We start from the raw sequence: 21,219 nt of genomic DNA, 5'->3' as shown, positions 1-21,219 counted from the left end.
ATGAACGCCGGGGCGGTGGCGCGCGCGGAGCAAGTTTGCCGGCGGGGGGGGGCGGGAGCCAATCAGCTCGCGGGGCCGGCTGGGTGGGGGCCAATGGGAGCGCGGCGTGGGCGGGGCGGGGCGGTGCGCGCGGAGCCGGTCCCGGCGCTCCGGGAGCGCCGCGCGAGGCGCGGGGCCGAGCTCCGCTCCGCTGCGCAGCGGCAGCGCGGTCCCGGTCCGGTCCCGGTCGCGGCGGGGATGTCTGCCGGCGGGGCGTAGAGGAGCGCCCCGGTGTCCCGGGAGGATGTCGGGGAGCGGCGGAACGCTGCTGCTGCTGCTGCTGGCTGCGCTGCTCGGTGCTCCGGGGGCCGCGCAGCCGGCGGGGGAAGCCGCCTGCCGCCCGGTCCGCGCCGCTTTCCAGGTGCTGCAGCCCGGAGCCAAGTGGGTGCCCGAGAGCCCCGTGCCAGGTGAGACCGCCCGGCCCCGTGGCGTCCGGCCTGCCCACCCCCACCCCCTTCCCCGGGGCTCGCCGGTGCCCGGTGGCCGCTCGGGTATGGGGCGAAGCGGCTGCTGCGCCCCGAGAGGGGCGGACGGGGGGGACACGGAGGGTGGTTGTGCGGCTGCGGGACGCTGCGGAGCCGGGTGCGGGCAGCCCGCCCTCCCGCCGCCGGCGGGGAGCTGCTCTTCCCGGCGTGCGGGGCTGCCGGTGCTCGGTGACGGTGACCGCCGGGCTCGGCGCTTCGGATGCGGCCCCACTGCATCCAGCCGGGCTAAAACGGAGCCTGCCGCTACGTCCCTGGAATGGAAATCTGGATGAGCGGGTCTTTTATTGCTCTCCTTTTCTTTTGGGGGGGGTGTCTTTTACCTCGAGGTGGCTCATCTGCAAACTTCTGCTGTCGGGCAGAGCGGGTGTGCTGCCGGCAGAACCAGCCGTCCTCACGCACCTCTCTTGGGTGGGTGGCGGGGGGTCTTCTCGTGTACGGCGTGGGGTGCCCGGGAGCGTCCATGCCCACGAGCGGAGGCACCACGCACCCGCCGTGTCTCTGCGGGTCCTGCGTCGACCGGAGCTGTTTTCCTCCACGCACCGTGTGCCAGGCAGCGAGCGGTGCGATGAGCAAAGCCGTCCTGGGAGGGAAATCCCGCTCTGTAAAGAAAACCACTCTGAGAGCATCCAGACCCTCATCCCCAGCCTGAGCTATAAAACGGCTGCCACAGCTCCAGAAAATGGGGCTGGAGATGGGCAGCGCAGCGTTTTCCAAGCTGCGTGTGTGTGCACCGTGCAGGGTGCGACGGCCCGGGCGGGAGACTGTTCCAGATCTGGGCGAGGTGTTACTCTGCTGTGCAATTAGCATTACAGGTGGCTGCCTGCGTGGTACCGCACCAAACCTTGCCACCTACGCCCTATGAGGCTCCTTTCAGTATATCTGCTTCATTCCTATTTTAAAACGTAAGTGAAATACTTGCATTCTCTGCCTTTTAAAGGTCCTTTTGCAGCTTTTTGGTAATTAGGGGGTGTCGGCTCCTCCAGGTGGGTGGCTGTGTGCTTGGAGTGTGTGTACACAAATGGATAGGTTTTGATAGCTGCGTTACAGAGCTGCCTGGAGAACTCGGGTGCTGTTGTGTTAGGTTGAATACGCAGCAGCGAGCGCCTGCCCTGAAAAGCTTATGATCAAAGTATGAAAAGAAAGAGATAACAGGCAAACGTGACAGGCAGGGGAGGTGCAATGAGATCATCGCCAGCAGTAGCTGCTTTTAATAATGATGTGTTGAGTTACATTTCTTGCATTCAGTGTTGCACAGGCCAGAAATACAAGAGTTGCTTCGGCAATGATCTGCTGCAGCGCCGGAGAGGAAGGGGAGAAGCAGGGTGCCTAGGGCTGGGACTGCAAGGTGTCGTGTCTGCTCATGCAAATCCCAATCCTTTGGTCTGTAGGACTGTAGCTTACCAACAGCTGTTAGATGTAGCAGGAGAGTTTAGATGTACACCTTGGTGAGATAGTACTCCTTTATCCCTTCCTATCCTTACATCCCCTTCCCATATAATTTTTGACTATTTTCTTAATGCTTCCTTCAGAGTAGCTGCAGGAGCAGCATCTCTTCTCTCTCCATCCCGCAGGGCCTCGATCTCCTGGTCGGCACGGAGGTAGCGCTGGAAATACTTTGTGATGAAATGTTTGCATCGAGAGTTGCAGGGAGGGGAAAGAGCTGCTCTTATCACCACTAGAATGACAAATTCTGTTGTCTGTAATCAAAGAAATGTCTTCTTCCCCTTCTTCTGTGAAAGTTGGTGCAATGTTTGCTTTGATCCCTAGGTAACTTCCTCGGAGTGCCTTTTTACAGCGAGAGGTGCCGGAGGGGTGGGCAGCCGGGGTGCTCCCGGCGGGTCCCTGCGGGCAGTGCTGTGAGTGTTGAGGGGCTGCTGGGGCCTCCATGCCACAGCGTGGTTGGTCCTTTCCCCAGAAACCCGTGGCATCCTCCATCCCAGCTGCAGGCCACGGTGTGGTGCTGGCTGGGCTGTGACTGCAGCGGCTGCCTTTGCCCAGGCATCTTCCTTTCCCAGCAGGATTTGTGTTGCTGGAGTTGCTCAGTTGTGCTCTTGCCCCCCTGGGAGCCCCAGCTGCATCCCTGATATTCAGGAGGAGTAAGGAGCCCTTTGCCTCTTCTGCAGAGCCTGTGGGTAGCTGGATCAATATCTCATAACAGGACTGGTGTTTCAAGTGAATGCTTCCAGCTTGTTATGATGATAAAGTTCCCACATATCAAATTGAAAGTGGATTTTACATTTGCCTAAGTACATAAACTTGATCATAATTAAGGCAATGACTGCTTGCTTATACCTTGGATCTGGCCCATCTTGCACGACTCTGTGTAGTAATTACACTTCAGAGCTCTCACTTCTCCTAGTAGCAGCTGCATAAATCTCTGTAATAGGGGAACATCACTCAAGGACTATTTTCCAGGCTTCTGTTTATTGCTTTTCTTCCTTTCATACATCTGTCAATTAAAAAAAGTTTTGGAGTTCTCAGCCACAAATCACCACTGAATCAATTCTGAGAACCTTTGCCTATAGATCATATCACCCTGGAGAAACCGATGGTTTAAACAACTTATTTAAAAAGTGTTTTTTTTCTGACACAAACAGAAAACAATGACTTCTGGAAGCCACATTTTGCATTATGAGCAGTTGTGGCTGAAGGCATAAGCAGAGGAAATGCTGCCGAGTTGCAACACACGCGGGAGAAATGTCCCACAGCTCTGTTTTACTGGATCAGTGGCGCGTGGGCTGGGAGGACATCGCACAGCACTCCCCGTAGAGGAGCCCAGCCACACCAGACTGATACTTTTAATTAAAAAAAAAAAAAAAAAAAAAGGCAATTCTGATAGATGTGAGGGAAGTGTCATGCTGTTTCATGAGTGGTATTAATGTTCTGGGAGTAATTCTAGCTGAAGGCGTGCATCAGGCAGCGAGCAGAAACTTGGTCTCCTCCAGTCCTGCAGCATGGGGACCAGGTTTTTGTAGCTCTGGAGCATGTTTTGGCAGGCTCGGAGGTGGGGAGCAGCACGACCTAACTACTGTCAGCTGTGGCTGACTGTTCGGAGAGGTGGGAGGATGTAATTCATGGCAACAGCTCGACTTGAGCGAGATGAGAGGCCTTGTGCTGGAGAGGAGCGAAGGCAGGGTGATGGGAGAGTGCTTTTCATAGGTTTTTCTGAAGTTGAGACTTAATGCCAGCTCGTGAGCCAGCCTGCGGTTCTGTGCTGGGGTAACTTCACGTTCATTAATAACTAAATTCTCTTTTTCTTGTGCTGCCTGTCTTGGTTTTCTTCTTCCTTTTGTCTTTTCCCTGCATAATTTCTCATCTATAAACAGTAACTTGAATTTCCATTTTTCCCGGTCTCTTTTTCTCTCCTCTTTGCCATTTGGGTTTCTTTGTGTTTGTGGTGACACTCCAGATAATTGGGCTGGTGCATGTGGGTAGAGGGGAAGGCGCGAGTTGTCGCCTTGCCAAGATAGGGAGAGGGGATGGATGTCTCCGTCCCTGGTCGCGTGGAAGCTGAGGAGTATTTTTCTTGGCAGAAATATCTGCTGTTGGGTCTGTTTTCCTCCTGCCATGGTGGAGTTCAGTTTCCAGCTTTTTGTTCATTCTCTTTGATGGCAGGAAATATGGATTCACCCTAAGAAAATTGAGGAGATTAATCTTTTGCTTTTGGAGTCGAGGTGTGAAGCTTTACAACTGAGGGGCTGAGCGTGTCAAGCTTGCTTCTCTCTTTTCTTTTCTTCTTTTTGGCAGCTGATGTGTGCCAATGTGCAGTATAAAAACTGAAAAACCCAACTCTTCCCGCTGGACTTGATGCGCCTTTGCTCGTGAGCTGGTTCCCTTTGTACTCCTGCTCTTTTATTCTGTTTTTCCTGAGTGGGACTAACGATACTCCTCCCCGTGCAGCCTTTCCGTTTAGCTTAGCATGGTGGTTTAAGATCTTAGTTTACTAGATAATTGAGTTTTCTGTTCTTAATTATTTCAGGCCTGCAAGTTGCTCTCTTGGTAGTTAAGAAAGCAGGAGCAGAACCCTAAAACTTAGTAACCTCCCCAGGCAGTGGTTTTATAGTGAGATCATTAATTTTATTTTTTTTCCCAAGGGTTAATTTTAACAACATCCTGAAGAGCGTTCTTCCCAGTCTTTGGAATGGCTGTAGGGTGTGTGCGTGTGAGTGTAACAAACGTGTGTGGTGAGTGGGTGCCCACAAATTAACTCCATATTTTTGATGACGATATTGTTGATACATTTGTTAGGAGGAAACTCTTACTCTGTAAAACCTCTCTATTTTCTCCATAACTACTTCTTTTAAAAGAAGATGCGGTGTTATAGAGCATTATATTTGTGTAGCAGTCATCTGGTCAACATTGCAAGACTTGGGGAGGAATCCAGAGTCAGATGGCCTTGTGAAACAGAAGATGAAATAGAAAATAAAGGATAATTAAGCAGTAATAAATATCCCATGTAGTACCCATACTGTTCCAAATTTAATCACCTATTGAACGAGGTTGGTTTATAATTTATATCTCTTTAATTAGGTTTTAAAAAGATCAGCACTTAACCTGAGTTCTAAGCAGTTGCATTTCCTTTTCGCCCCAAATGCTGGGCATTAAAAGCCAGTGACAGATGCATGACCCCCTAGTGACATAATATAAAAGAAGGTTTTTAATGGGAAAAAAAAAAAAGGTATTGAAATAGCTGGGGAAAATCCACTGTATTTAAAGGTTGAATCACTGCTTTTATCTGTTTAAAGCATGATGTTGACTGCAAAACGATTAGAGAAAGAAAATTAACACTAAGCAGCAGCTTTCTTATGGGCAGTATTAACAAATTGGTGAGCTAAGAGGGTGGGCCGAAGCCCTCTGACATTTCCAGACTGCAGAAGGCGACGGGTGCCGCTGCACGGATTAGCAGAGCCCTCCTGTCGCGTGGGGAGGAGGCTGCAGTAACGTAACATTAAGCAGGGACAGGTTCTTATTTTGGCAATGCCTGGGGTAAATTTGGGGGGAATGTTAATCTGATTTAAGCTGCTGTTGGATCTGGGTGGGCAGGCTTGCGTGCCCCAGTGGAAAGCACGACTCGTCTGCCTGTATCTGATGACAGGGTTGGGGCTATCCTGGGCTGCTTAAAATCAAAATACAAACCTTTGGCCTTGTGAAGGAGTTCACAACTGCCTGCAGATGATCTCAAGGGTTTTTTTGACATTTAATCCACTGAAATTATTTTTACTTCTGCTGTACTAACCACCTATCTGCAGGAATAATTGTACATCAAAGTCAAATTTAGTGCTTTAAATTCACTGCTACCCGGTCTTCAGTAAAAATTCTCTGTGTCAGAAGGAGGAAGAGGCAGCGTGCTGCTGAAATTACTGCAGCTGTAGAGATTAGTTCTGTCAGCTAGGAGTGTATGCAAAATTACTGGAGCATTTACACTGCTGTTCCCCAAGATGGCATAAATGGCACAGCACTCTGATGGTGCCTGGCATCCGTGTGCCTATGGAAGGGGCCGCATCCAGCTCCTTCTCACCCATGGGAGTTGGGTGTCAGAGGGTCAGGCTCCCATGCTTAGCATCGCATCAGTGTCACTAGTCTTGCAAAGATTGATGTGTGAGCAACCAAATGCCATTTCATAAAACCGTTGGAGTAATTCGTGGGACACTTTCTTTCCAAAAATGAATTTGTAATGATTTATAGCGAAAGGAGGAGGTTGTTTGCAAGGGCTGAGACTGGCATTATGAGGTGTAATGGTGTGAAACCTTAAGAAAAAGGGGGGTGGGTGGGTTGGGAGATAAAAACAGCCTTAACAGTAAGGGCCATTAGGCAGCGGAATGGGCTTTGCGAGTTGGAGCTATCACTGGAGGTGTTTGTGTTAGATAAAAAGCTTAGAGGGGGTGGATGGGGAGGCAGGGGGTAGGATTTGATGACTCACAGGACCTTTTCCATTGCATTTATGGAGCCAGAAACATGTGCAAGTTTAATTCGTGCTAGTGTCTGGTCCGTGGGCTTGTGGTGTGTTTCCAGGCATTTGTGTCTCTGCATCCACTGTGCTTCTAGAGCGTGCATGGTTTGCACAGCTCCGAGCACTTGGGGTGCAGGATCTGGGTCTCTTGGGCGGTGCTGCAGCATGAGCGCAGAAGAGGGTCCTCCAAGCAGCGGCATGAATAAACCCCAAACATATTGGCAGGTCAAAAAGCGCTGTCCCTGTTTTATTGGTGTCTGCTGGGGCGGGGGTCAGCGGGGTGCGTTAGTGGCTCCTGGGGGACGGGGGTCCTGGGCATCAAAACCTCCTTTCCTTGCTATTGGGACTTACAGATGGGACTGTTTGGGTCTGCTCGCCGTCTGGGAAAGCCGTACACAGAAAATAGCTGGCAGATGGGAGTCAGGCCCCCATTCCCTGGCCCTCTGTAGCAATGCTCTACGCCAAGAGGGACCTTGTCCCTGGTAGCTGATAAGAGCCTGTCCTGCCTGTATTGACCTGTTGCATTTACCATGATGTTTCTGGTCACTGGTGTTAGTTGAAAATGTTTTAAGCCATCAGAGTTAATTCCCAGGCTTTTTCCTCCTCCTCCATGATTGCTCTGCTACAGCATCTGTCTCTACTTCACAAAAATAAAAATCCATTGAAGGGGAGAAATTGGCTTAATTGCTAAAAAGAAGGATGGGATGTGAGTAGATGACCTTGCTGCTCCCTATCCCTGGCTTTAACTTGCACAGATCTCTTAATTGCCAACTCTCAGATTTTCTATATTGGTATTTCCATTAATCATGGAAGGCTTTTTTTTTTTTTTTTAATTTGAAATGTGTCCTAATATAATAAATGTAGGAGGAAATAAGCTTTGTATTAACAAGAAATTTATGGCTGTATTGTAGTGTTAAAGAGACCATGCAAAGCCTTTTTGTGGTGTAAATTGACTTGGATTTGACTTTAAAAAACCTCTTTAACTTGCTGTTACATAACCGCTTCTCTCATTAACACAGTGTCTTGCTGTTACGCGGTTTTATGGTCCCTGTTATTTTTTGGATGTGTGAAATACCTGTCGCTGTGCTCCAGTGGAGTGGGTTAGTTCATGAACTGCTGAGACTCGCTCTTTAGATGTCAGTGGTGCTGGCTTGTTGTCGGAGGGCTTGATGAAGGAATTGGTGCTGCGCATCCTGCTTTGCAGAAGGGGAAACTGAGGCAGGGGGTAGAGATGGAGCCGGGATGGTGGTGTGGGTCCAGCCTTGGGCTGGACCTCTTTCTCCACCTTTTCCATGCATTGTTTTGCAGTGACGGCAGGACTTGCATCGATTAAAGCTCCTTTCCGCATGTGAAAGGCACGTTGCAGGTGAAGTGTTTCATGTTGTTTTTCCCAGGCTGTGCCAGGGGAAGGGATGGGGCTGGAGGGAGGAAGGTTTCTGCTGTCACTGCTCCCGAGCCCTGACAGCTGGTTTTCCCTTGGCGGTGTGCACGACTCTTCTTCAGGAGGTACATGATTGAAATGACATTAATATTAATCCTGTTCTTCTAGAGTACACTTACAGAAGTGACTTTTGACACTTTCTAGTAATTAGGGAGAGAGGGGATGAAGTAAAAGACTCTTAAGGAGAGGAGAGGGGATCCTGGAAGGATGCGTAATCCTTACAGAGCAAAGATGTAAATTACCAAAATTGCTTTTAGTGAGGAAAAAAACCTCTACAGCAAACGGGAAGGCAGAGCGAGGGCCGAGGGGTATGTGGAGCCTTCACCTTGTCTGGGCTGTTGGTTGCTGGCTTGGGAACTGCTTCCTAATCCTGATTCTTGGCAGCGCTGAGCCTAGCAGGGAGCTGCTCCTGCTCTGGGCATGATGCACTTTGGGTGGCAGAGACTGAAATGAAAGGTTCTCACTGCTGTCTGGCCCTGGATAGCTGTTTTTAATGGAGTTGTTGCTTACCATTTGAGTTTCTAACAACAGTGTCAGATGAGATGTGTTTTCCATGATGAGGGCTATTTGCTTTGATACGAGCTTGTTGCTCTGCTTGTGTTTGTGGAGCCACAGTTTGCTATTAAAAGTTGATCGAGAATGAGACTTTTTGTTGCTGCTACTTCCAGCTCTTCGGTTTCATCTTCTCCTGTTATCTAAACCCAAAAGATGAATTTTTTCTTTCCTGGATTTTATTTATCACTTTTTAGCTAACAACACTTTTCCTAAAATTGTCTACTCCTCCAGGAGTAAGAGGTTTGAGAACGTCAAAAACCAAAGTTTAGCATCACTGACCAGTGCTTTGAGTTACAGCTCGAGATGCCAGAGCAAGCGATGTTCCTCTTGCCTTTGTCCCCTGGCTTTTGTACCATTCTGGTGAATGGGTGGAGGTGCTGCCCACGCAGTGGCATGTCTGCTACTGAAAAGGCACTTGCCTTTTGTGGTGCTCAGTGCCTCAGGACCTGTCCCTCTGCAGTGGGACTCGCACAAGTGAAGCAATAGACCTTGGGCTTTGCCTGTCGCAATGGAGGAAGGATGGGGTGGTGAAAGTGGTGGGAAGACTCAGGAGATAGGTACAGTTTAGAAGTCTGCACTAAAAAAAAAAAAAGTAAATCATTATTGTGCTCTCCTGTTGTTACTGTTATAGCTGTAGGTGCAAAAGGATGGAGATCGCAGGCAAATAACACAGTTGTTATTTGTTTTAAGCTAGTTTTAAGTCTTTATGCAAATTACAAGCATATCCTGCGTGCTGAACTATGTGCATTGCTCTATTCATTGTAAATCCACAGCTTCAAATCCTGGCTCCTTTCTCCGCTTCCCACTCCATCTCTTCTGCTGCCTGCAGCTCCTTACCAATGTGCTGGTAGGCATGCAGGAGACAGCAGGGCGATGGTCTGTATCGCTCTGCTCGGCACCAGCACATCAGCGGATGGAGTGTGTGGGAGCTAAAGCAAGCAGCGTGCTGGCAGGCATACATAGCAAGCTCTCGGGGGCTATTGCTCAGCAATCCTGGCTCTGCCTTATCAGTCTTCTCCTTCGGCCAAGCTGCTTCCTCAGGACAAATTCCAGAAATGTCATCAGTTTGCCCAAATGGTAATTGCAGCAATACCAATGTATGGAGTTGGTTTCCTCTCCACTCCCAGCAATTCCATGTCCTAATGCAAATTTTCTGCCCTTCTTGTGTCTCTCTCCAGGGTCCGATCTGCAAGTATGTGTCCCGAAGGGCTCCACGTGCTGCTCGAGGAAGATGGAGGAGAAGTACCAGGCAACAGCCCGCCTGAACATGGAGCAGGTCCTGCAGTCTGCCAGCATGGAGCTGAAGTTCCTCGTCATCCAGAACGCCGCCGTCTTCCAAGGTGAGTGCTGGGGGTGGTCCAGGCACACCGCAGGAGGAGGTGCTTCTGCTCCTCTTCCTCAGCACCTGGCAATCAGAAGTGCAGGCGGTTGGAAGCTTTCTGTTCATTTGTTTGCATATGTTTGTGTGTATTATATATGCTTATTTATGATAAATAATATACCTGGTTTGGTATATGGCTTCTCTGCAGGGCTTGTCCTAAATATTCCTATAGCTGAAACAGCAAATGTAAATTTAAAGACTAAACCTCTTCAAGCGCAAATTTAAAAATAAATGAAAACCCCACTTCTCCAAGAATTAAAATATCTGCGCAAGTATCAGTGTCTTGTCTAATTCTGCCAGTCCCCAAAACCAGGTTGCAGCGACACGATCTGGTTGTCACCGCAGTGTAATGCTAGGTAAGCATCTGACTAAAACATTTGTATTGATTATGGTTATCCACCGCAAAACAAAGTTGGTTATTCCATGTGAAAGTGGGTAGAGGCTGCCTTGTTCACAAGTGTGGTCCCTGGTGCTTGCCGTGGGATATTTGAGTGCTTGGGTAACCTGGTGCCCCACTATACGGTGGCAGCTCTCTTCTTTTTCTGATGATAAAGTGATATATTGTCTTTTTAGCAAAACTGGTCTTTGACAAATATTTTCTACTGTGGATACACACTTGTTTGTGTCACTTAAGTCTGCAATCTTTTTTTTTAGGGCCTTTACAGAAGCAAAACTTACTCCATCCATGGTTACTGTGTGGTGAAATGATTGCTTGTCTGTTGAATGCTCTCCTGTTGAGGTTCCATCACTCTGTATTAATGGCATTTTTGCCTATATTTAAAAAAGAAGGCATGAGCAATCAAGTGTTTTTTCCTTCATGCTGATATTTTTTCAGAATAATTGATTTACTTTTGTTCATGCCTCACTAACAGCAAGACCTAAAGCCTGCTGAAGCCTGTGAGATCACGGCAAAGCTCTGTTCTGGTCCACAACTGACTGATGAAGTCTAAAGTGTTGTTTTTCTCAATGTGAGATCAAATAAATTGCTGAGGAGGTAACAGCGTATTTTTTTCCCCAGTACTTCTTAATGCAGTGACCATTAAGTTCCAATTCTGCTAAACTGAATGGAGTAAAACTAATGAGAGATTGGTTTCCTAGGCATTGGAAACGTGGACTAGCTTCAGAAATAGGGAATAACCTGGCTGGAATACAAAGTGTCTGCCTCCTCCCTCACCATTTGACAAAAACATTGCAACATCAGAGTTTTTGTGTGTAGGAATGATGCCCTATGTTACTACAGGTTGTGCATAGCATAGCAGAGTGGGGTGCTCTAGCTCTGAATTTTCTGCCTCTTCTGGAGATAGTTGAATCCCTTGCTCTGATTTCCCCCCCCCCCCCCCTTGTTTTTTTAATCATGATTTCCATGCTGGCCATGAGAGCGCCTTTTCCCTGTGCCAGGGTTTTGGAGCGGATATTACTCTGAAAAGCCTTGGTATGCAGAATGCCATTCTTGGTGGTGGGGAAGAAAAGCATTTAATTGAAGAATTCCTTACCGCTTCTGCTTATAAAAAAGCTCATGACTAATTTTAAAGATCTGTTGCAATCCCATTGTAGAAGAGGAATTCCTAGCTGGAACCATTGAGGAGCTCACTTTAATTACCTCGTATAAAGTGTTTTGGACTTGGAAGAGCATTTTATTAGACTTCGAAAATAGTCTACTTCTGTTATCTTTAAATTTAGTCTCAAAGTCTGTAGAAGAACACTTTTTTTAATAGGTGGATCTTTTGATTGCTGCTTGTTTAAGAGTATTTTAATGGCTGCAATGCCAGAGGCTGTTCCAGCTATAGAAATTGTGCTTGGATCCAACATACGGCAGTCTGATTTCTTGTTTCTTGCCACTGCTCGTGGTGGGGGACAGACTTCTATCTTAGGGCATCACTAAGGGAGCTGGCTCTGGTGTGTAGCATCTCAAATCGAGCCCCACCAGCGTGCTGTTTGCTTCCTCCCACACTGCCAAGGTATGTGCTATGACAGTTGGTTGCAGGTCAGAAAACTCGCTGCTGCCCTGGCACAGCTGGAGGGTGCAGGATGCCCATCGCCGGGGTGTGCCCGGGGCTGTGCAGGCTGCGTTCAGCTGTAGCGGGGTGCTGGGGCGGTCAGGGAAGAGGCATTCGCGACCGCTGTTGGAGCCCCCGTGGTCCCTGAGCATGTCCCGCAGGTCCCGCTCCCGCGTGCTGTCTCTGCTCGAAGCTGGGGACGGGTGTCCTGTGGCTTCGGGAATGGGGACCTCAGGAGCGGGATGGCTCAAAGCAGTGCCGCCTCTCACAGGCGTGCTCTGGCAGGGGAGAAAGCTCTCCGTGCGTGTCTTGCATTGGGCCGGACCCCAGCATCTGCTGGCGATCCTGCACAGAGGATGGGTAATTGCACTGCTCTCTAAAGCAGAGTAATATGTTAGTATGGAAACATATCCTCACCACTCATATTAAAAACGCAAACGTCAAATCCTTCAGAGTTAATTTTAATATTTTTAGCCTGGCATCTAAAGGGATTGCTAGTCTGACAAACAAAATCTCACCCAGATGTTATTATTTTGCACCAAATTTAATTTCTTCCTGCTGAAGCTAGAGCAGCATCTCTGCTGATAAAGATCAAGGGAAATTGTCTGGCATTTACAGAAAATCTCATCCAGGCCTATCTGTTACAATGTTCACTTAGCAAAGTTTATTAGATTATTAGTTTTAGACCCTTGGGCTTTTTCTTTAAGAAGGAAAAATCCCAACCAAAAAAATCCTCCCCTCACTAGATTTAAATGGTACAATTAGCTCCTGGTCTTATCTTACAGGCATTTTTTAAAATTATGAAGATGATTTAAGTAGCGATTTAATCCTTTGGAAACTTGCTGCATTTGACAATGTTAAAATGGATTGTAGCTGCCTTGACTGCAGTTAAATCCTACTCTAGGATTTCTTTGAGGGCAGGTTTTTTTGCTTTCATGCGGTGTACCCGTGCTGGTATCTGCCCATATGTGCACCTCCAGGTTCAGGTTTTCAGCTGACGGCAGCTCTGTTGTGAACCATGCAGCTAGGCTGAACCACATCGCTTCAAAACTTGCTCGTCTGTCTTTTGACAAGTGACATTTAGTGTTGCTCTGGGGTTCTCATCCAAACTAACCAGTCAGTTAGTGCAACTAACCTGCTGTGGCAAACAGCGAGAGCCCTGCCTATAGTTTGCTTTCTCCCCTCTCTTTCTCCTGACCTTAGATGTTGGTTTTTTGGTGGGGGGGTTTCTGGCCCTGCCATCACCTAATCTTTTTCTATTAAAACAACCAAAAAAAGCCCTCAACAAATTCTACTGATTTCCTGAATATTAAATCTGAATATGAATAGCTCAGCTTTGTGAAAGGTAAACTTGAACAGGAAAATATCAGGGTTGTTCTTGGTTTTTTTCCTCCTTCTTCCCACTAAAGAACTCTGTTTCCTGGGGTTGGGTTGTGTGCATGTTCATCAGTCTGATGCCTCCTGCTTCCTAAGTTTGGGAATTTGCTTTTGAGTGATCACTTAGTTTCTTGTCCTGCATATTGATGGTGATGCACTGCGGATAACAGAAAACTAAAAAGCTTTAGCAGCTGCTCAGATGCAGCTTTCATGGTACACTCCTCCTAGTTCTTTTTCCAAGGGAAAAGGTACTTTTTAAAAAGTAGAAAGACTGCAACACAATTAAGCACAGAAGGACCCTCCAAGGGAAGAGGAACATCTGCACCCATTGCTTTGTGTAGGACTTGCCAGTAAGCTTCCCCCTCCGGCAAGTGTGAAGCACAGGAATAGAAGAGCTGACTATTAGGGTCTGCTTCTGCAGGAGTCATGCACCGTGCTCCTGGAGAAAGTTGCTTTCATTATTTTAAGTGATTGCTCAAATAAGCTATCAGCAGGATCTCACATTGCTCTTCTGCAGCCTCTTCTGTTGATGCTAGTCAAATCGTGGAGTGGCCTCTCTTGGCGTGGTGCAAACGCCAGGCTGCCAGAGCGTGTCGGTGGCTGCTCTGCGATCTCCTGGCAGTGATGGTGAGGTCGCTGGAGCCAGCAGGGTAGCAGTGGTGTAAATCTTGAGATACACCATATGCCTGTTTCTGACCCCAAATCTAGCCGCCCTGCCGCTTGCGTGGGTGCAGGGCTTGCTTCCACCCGCTACCCAAATAGCTCTTGTGGGGCTGCAGGGCTGCTGGGACTTGGTTGGGAATGTGGGGGACGGTGGGAAGGCAGGAGTGCAATTACCTGAACTGGAAAATTGGCTGGGATGCTGCAGTTGAATCCCCCTTGGTGAAAGCCTGTAGGCTTAAATTAAGACCCGATCTGTTCCCTCTCAAAGGCAATGGTATTTAACCTTCTGCAAATGGCAGCTGGAAGACAAAAAGAGCTCTGTTGAGTACCTAAGGGGAGTTTGCAGGGGCTATGGAGATGTGAGGGGCTTTTGGGATGTTTCACAGTAGTTTCTGGGAACACTGTGATAAATTGACAGATAAACCTGTCTGTACGTATTCTCTTATTTGTGGGAGAATCCTGTTTCTTCTCTCCGGAGCTGAGCCCTCGGTGGTTCTGGCAGAGCAGGCGGTGTGGGGAGGATGTCGATTCATCTCCCCTTGCGTGCTGCAGTAGGATAAAGGCAGAGCTGTAACTCTTAGTCCTACCAGGCGGCTCTGAAGGCTGTAAATCCTCCATTAGGCATAAATGCAGCCATTTTGGTTATTTATAGTTATTTACACTATCCATTCATATCTGTCAGGAATGAAGGCGGTTTTGACATTGCAAGCTTCTATCATGTTATCTTTAATCCGTTTAGAGGCGCCTAAGCCACAAATATATCAAATAGCCGATCCTAATGTTGGAGTCCTGTAAAGTATGACTGAATTATTTATTTTGTTATGATGAAAATGTCTGGGCTTTATTGGGTTTTCTTTGAAGAACTTGATTCTGCTTGAAGTCTGGAAGATAAAAGATCAGCGATTGTCTCTCCGAGTTTCTTATTCCGAATCCTTCAAGGCTTTTCATTTTTCACGAGCTGCTGTTACTACTTTAGAATCAAGGTGAGGGAGTTGAGATTTCTTTTATTCTGTTAAAAACTTTTATTTTTACTAATTATGCCTTGCATGGGTGAATCCAAGATGCATGCAGCATCAATTAGGTGAGAAGAAATGGTCTGCATGGTGGGAGCTATTGCATGTTAATCGCCGAGAAGTGTCCACTGGTACCAGCACTGCCCAGCAGAGCTTGTGTCTTACCGTTTGGAATAGTTTAATACTCCAGCGTCTTTAAGCCAATTAAGTCTGACAATGCAGGAGTGTCTTTCAGGTGTTGGCGGTAGGAGGAGCCTTGGGTGGGCTTTAGCACCGCACTGTTCTGCAGACCGCTGTCACTTACAGTGTGGGGAGGAAGGAAGGAAGGTAGGAGGCAATACGGGACACGTGGGAGAAGTTTCTGCTTGAAAAGTTGGTAACTGTTTCTGAATGTGTAAAGCAGCGGAGGTGAGAGGTGCTGAGAGTCGGGAGGTCTTGGAGCTGAACCAGCCCCGCAGAGGGGAGGTGTGCCCTGAGGACCAGCGGGCCACGGTTGTGGTGTGTGCGTGGGTTCGGGTCTCTAACCAGTGTGCAGGTTTGGATCATCAGCCAGGCTTCTTGCACAGCTTTTCTATGCAGGAGGAAAGTGATTATGGTTAACTGAATAAATGTAAAAAAAAGATTCTTAGCGGTAGTCAAATGTGATATGAGTGGGGTGGTCAGCTTAATAGCTGCAGGTGTGTTGTGAAAAGTGCATGTGAAAATGTGAACTCTTGCTTGTGCGCTTGTAAAATATTAAGCTGACATTTTAGAGTGGACTCAAAGAATGAATTCATTTTTGGAAAAGAATATTAAAACTCTAATTAAACTTTATAAGTAAATAAGCACCACAAATAGATCTCTGTTATCATCTTATAATTCCTGTTCCTGTATAATTAGTCCTCTGCTAATGAAGTCCTGCTGCATCCTTCTGTGGTGCACCTATCTCCACAGCAGCAGTTCTTCTCTCCAAAAGCTTCTTGTTTTGTTGTTGTTGTTGTTTTAAATTTTTTTATTAATGTGTATTTAAAATAGGAATTGTCTCGCTGGGTCAATTCAGGCTGGTATTCTGCCTTTGGCAGTGGTTCCTGCCAGATGCTTTGGATGCGCAAAGTTTGTAGTGGAAAACTATGGCGATACGTTTCCCAGGTTGATAACGATGTTCTAAACCAATGATTACAGGTAGGTGGAAAGAGCTGTCTGCATAATGAGAGATCTCCAGTTGTCAGAATTGGTCTAGGGAGGTAATGTTTCCTTTCAAATAACCAGAACTTATTGTTCATAAATCACAGTTAATCTGTTTATTACACTAGCATACGAAGCTGGAATTCTGGAGTGTGCTATAATGCTTAGCTTTAGGAGCAGAGCTGTAATAGTAGCAGCAGTTTCAAATGATTTGAAATTGGGGGATCAGCAAAATGCAGGAGTTTGTGGAGGCTCTGGGCATTAAAAATGACTGCTGAGGATTGATGAGTTTCTTTAACAAATTGTAAAATCCATCATGCAGGAGTTAGGGCATGAAACTGCCCTCCTGAGCCGCATAAACCATGGTTTTGGAAGTATTGCATGACAGTGCACACTACCGGGAAGGGAGATTTTGAAAGATGTTTGGTTTTGCTTTTGTTTCTTCCTCTTGCTGCCTGGAGTTTTGATGCCAGCACGGCGTTGGCATGCAGCTCGCCAGGCTCCGGGTGAGCTGGATGGGGCTGCTCCCCGGAGGAGCCTCTTGGTGCTCCTTGTGGTGCTGAGCCTGAGATACGGGGCTCCCCTCTTGCCTGGGCTCCCCCTCCCCTGCCTCAGTCGATACCAGAGTGGTCACATTTCCCTTGATCTTCCAAAATCCTGGTGCATCTCGGGCAGCTTTGCACAGCCCTTGCTCACAACTGATGGAGGGCTTGGCACGCGTCTTTGGGGTACCTCCTTGCAGGAGGGAGCTTGTTGGTTTTTGCTGCTGTTTCCCTGCATCCCCATTTGAACTCTGCAGTACACACCCACACCGACGGCCTCTCCTGCTCCCATCTGCGTTTCCAGGCAGAGAGGGTCCCTGTGGGGTCCCCATGTTGGGTATCCATAGGTTGACTGCTGTAGGAAGAAGCTGCACTGTGCCCTTTGCAGAGGGCTAGCAGCAACTCCCTGGCACATCTGTGGAGGAGTAAAGTGTGTGGTAGGAGATGTCCCTGGCCCCCCAGCCCCTGCTTTTGGGGTCTTTGTGACTTGAAGGGTGCAGCCATGGGGAATTGCGTGTGTTTGAGATCCCTTCCCCGTGTCCTGACTCTCTTTGTTTTTCCCCTGCAATTAAATACTGCTGACGCCCTTCCACTCATCGGTGAAATGAGGCTTGGAGGTTAATAGGGGGCTTTTTGTAACTGCCTGCATGCTGCTTCAGCAGTTTTTAAACACTGCGCTTGGTGTCTGGGCTTAGGGGTCCCCAGTTCAAAGTGTGCGGAGGAATTCCGGGATACTTGTGGACCTGCCTTCTGCTGCCGGGGTACTGCACCCTGCCAGCTCTGCCACTGCTTTTCTGCTGTGAAAGGGGATGGTGCTCCCCTGCTTCTGAGGGGCGTAGGGAGGCGTTGGCCACGGGCCCCCCGGGGCTGGCAGATGCTGCGCCCACGTCCTCTTGTGTCCGTGATGCTCTGCCTCCGTGGGAGATGTGGACCTTTCGGGTGGGGAGGTGTCTGGGCTGGGTCTCTGCAGGAGCATCGTGGCCTTGCTGAGATGCCTGCGGTGTCTTCTGCAGCTCATCCACGTCCCTGCACCGTGCAGTGTGGGGGTGCTGCCTCTGTCCCATCCGCTCTGAACCCGTGATGGCAAAACACGATCCTCTGCGTTCCCTGTCGGAGCGTGAATTGTGAGATAACCAGGGAGCGAGGGCTCCTGTGTTCCTTCGAGTCTTCCACTTCAAGTGGGCTGTTTTCTGTAATTACCTTTTGAGCTGCAAGTTATCATCTTTTGATAGTTCAAGTACTAACATTCTTAAAATGCCTCCTAATGCTATAAAGCAGTCAAATTACATCTTTCTAGCTTGCAGTAGGATGATATAAATGTCATGTTACCCTTGAATGTGGTATTTATAGAACTGCTTGGTGCTGTTGAATTTTTTTTTTGTTTTTCCTTTGTAATTCCGGTACAGAAATGGGCATGGTGGCATCTTCCATCTCTTGGCCTGAAAGGATAAATAGAGGCGTTCTCATTGTGTAAAGTGTTTAAGATGCAAACGAGCTGGTTTGCATTTGCTGGGGAGGAAAAGGGGGAAGAAGCCAGTGCCCAGCAATAAAGTCAGGGACTGTCTCTGTAAAGAAAACATTTTGCTAGATTGTCATCTACTTTACTTTTAAAGCAGCAATAAGATATAGCGATAAAATGGCCAATGGCGCCTTTCATCTGAGGGAAATGAACTCTTGCTGAGCCAATTAAACTGTCAATACGCTGTGGTTTCACGTTCCCTTGAGCAGACTGGGTCACCTCAGGTGTGTTACTCACTCTGACTTCACGACTGATGTGAAATCAATTTTAGCAATTTATAATCTTTCATTTTACTGTGAAAGTATATTAATCTGTGAAAAACACTACTCAAATAGTGAGGGCAGATGAGAGCTTTCTACATGAGTGTGTATAGCTGGCAGTCCCTCTTGGGTTATCTGGTACGTAGAAGCCTGTGTAACTTTTGGACACACCGGAGGCACCGACAATCCAATCTTCAAGCTTTGGGCTTTATCCTTAAAATGTTCTAAAATCATAGGAGTGTCTTGGTCTAATTTTTCACTACTCAGCTGCAGTAGTTTGAAATTAGCTTTATTCCTTCAGCCCAGAAGAGGCATGCCTTTCTGCATTCTTTCCGATCTCAAGAGCAGCAAAGAAGTGAACATGGCAGACTCATAGTGCGTACTGCTCATTAGAAAATAAAGCAGATGCGTCTAGCACGGATGGTGGAGAGATGCTGAGGGATGTGGGATCTTCCCTGTGTTTTGTTTCTGTGGCAACAGTATCTAAATATTTGGGTTTAGGTTTTCCTCCTGCTGCTGTGAAGGGGATGCAGGCTGGACTATGTCCAGTTCAGACTAATGTGCCTGGGGGAGATGTTACCTGGAAAACGCCTTTCATCCAGTTACACTGGGATGCTGTGCCTGGTGCTGGGTCTGCTTGCAGCCCTCAGAATGGAGGTGTCTGTACTGCAAGATGCAGCACCGTTGCTCTGGGGTGACCTCGTTGCTTGCCGTGTTGGACGTTGCTTTAGGGTGGCCTCGTTGCTTGCTGCATGGACGCTGTTCCTTTGAGGTAGGTTTTGTTTTGGCGGCTTCTTGGATCTGTCGGTGGATACTTGGTGCACCTCAGAGGGGTCGTGTCCCTGTGGTGGTCCTTTGTCTGCTCTACCAAGCAGAGTGTGCCGAGAGGTCTGCTTTTCTCTGAAGGGCCTTTATGGGTTCAGGCAGCAAGGGTGAGTGCTGACAGTGTTTATTTACAAGAGTAGTGAACTGAGCTGTGTTTAAAACATCGCGTCTTCCTCTTAAAATGAAATCTCGGCTTCGGGAGCTCTGTAGGCGTTGGAAGATGGTCATGTTGTTGCATAGTAGCCATCTCTCAGCGCAGCAAGAGAGGACCCATGTCCTGTTCCCTGCAAATATGCTGAGTTTTGGAGTTGCTGGAAGAGTCTCCAGCCCTGTTTTTGCCATGTAGCCGGTTTGATGGGCCTGTGATGCAGTTTCTCCACCCAAGTCAGCTGTGGCCCTGAGGGGTGAAGGGAAGCCTCCTTGCATCAACGGGTAACTCGCCTGACATCAACAGCACTGGAAAAGCTCTGACGGGGAGAAAGCCCTGAGGGTGCGCATGTGTGGGAGAAGACTTGCCTAATGGGGAAGAAATGCCTCGTTTTTAGGTTGCTAAAGGCGCACTGCAGGTCCTCTTTCTGTGAACTTGATTACACAAGCTGCTGGGAACCCAGGAGGTTTTGGCACGGCTGAGTTTCTGGGGTTCGCGGGGGCTTGGCTGCAGTCTGTGGGTGGCCTGGTGCTTCCCAAAGGTTGACCAAAGCTCTTGCTGTGGCTTCCAGGACACCCTTAAACCTCCTGCTTTCCCCCGCAGCAGGGTTGGGTCCCACAGCGAAGCGAAGGGGCGAGTGTGGCATTGCACGGTGGTGGGAACAGGCTGGTGACCAGCGGCTAGGGCACGCTGGTTGCTGGTTAAGGTCTTGCAACAGAGCCGAAGCGATGGGATAGCCTCTGCCGTCTCCCTTGCATGTACCTGGGTTGGGCTACGCAGAGTTCAAAAGCTACAATTTACCACGTGAGAGGCTTGGCTAAAACAACGTGACACCCTGGCTGTACCCTCCAGCCGTCCCTCCGTGGTATTGCCAGCTGGAGCACTTTTTGGGATGAGACATCAGTATGGGCCACAAGGTCCTGGGTATGGGAGTCACGTGGGCGTACGAGAAGCTTTGCATTTGAAATTAAAACTCTTGCACATTGGCTGCAGAGGAATGTGACCCAAGAGCATCTCGGAGACAGATCCCACCGGGTGATTGGAAAGAGCCCCAACTCTTATTAACGTTTGAGAAGGGATGGCATTTTTGTCACCAGTGCCCAGGGCTGCTAATGCTCTCCCCAGCTGAAAATAGCAATGCAATAGTTACTCTGGTTCTATTGCCTTCTTTGTGGTGGGCCTTTTTTTTTTTAAAATCCAATAAGAATATTAAACCCTTCTGGCTTTCTGATAAACATAGGCCTAACAGTTTTTTCTTCTCACAAAGGGAAAATATTTTTGCTCTTAATCTTGATCCAAAAGCTTCAATGATGCTGCAGCTGATCGCTGCTCCCGTGCAACCTGTGTGCTTCTGCTGGTCTTGCGTGGGTAGAGGGCTGGAGTAAAAATCAGTTCTTGTTGGCCCACGGTGAATTAAGGAGTTGGTTGCAGCATGCCTGAGAATGTTTTCACCTCTGCTTTGCATGGTAGATTAGTTCAAAACTGCTGCAAAATAGAAATTGATGACCAAAGTGATGAAATGACTTGTTTTTTTCCACCCTCCCCTCTGCTACTGCTATAGTGCCTGGAGGTGACATTGGTGGGATGGTGATACCTTGACATGCTCAGCTTTTATGCTGAAAAGGCACTGGAAAATACTTCAGGGTGTATTTATGCAATGAGCTAAATAACTTTCAATGCTGGATTTAGCAGTGGTTAGATTGGTAATTGGTTGATAGATTGGTTGAATCTGTAATTGCTGCAGTGTGCACACCAGCTGGCTTTCTTTGCATGGTTTTGATGTGATGCTGGATTGGGCCCATTTGTCCCATGTAATGCTGGTGGGTCAGTCTCAGACAACTGGGTTTGCGTGTGGCAGTT

The 21,219-nt window shown here is 48.1% G+C and overlaps 1 protein-coding gene across 1 annotated transcript in view; it reads left to right on the top strand.

Annotated features, from left to right (window-relative positions):
• The first annotated feature begins 216 nt into the window (after positions 1 to 216).
• The window catches only part of GPC3 (glypican 3), a 153,869-nt gene continuing 132,866 nt past the window's right edge, over positions 217 to 21,219 (top strand). The window contains exons 1-2 of the mRNA XM_052814038.1: positions 217 to 446; positions 9,649 to 9,810. Of these exons, the coding sequence (XP_052669998.1) occupies positions 284 to 446; positions 9,649 to 9,810 (325 nt within the window). The 5' untranslated portion in view covers positions 217 to 283. The remainder of the gene's footprint in view (positions 447 to 9,648; positions 9,811 to 21,219) is intronic.

The sequence above is a fragment of the Harpia harpyja genome, chromosome 18 (genome assembly GCF_026419915.1).
Source record: "Harpia harpyja isolate bHarHar1 chromosome 18, bHarHar1 primary haplotype, whole genome shotgun sequence".
In the NCBI taxonomy this organism is placed as follows: domain Eukaryota; kingdom Metazoa; phylum Chordata; class Aves; order Accipitriformes; family Accipitridae; genus Harpia; species Harpia harpyja.
The sequence above is the reverse complement of the archived record's forward strand: the minus strand, read 5'-3'. Positions and strand labels throughout refer to the sequence as shown.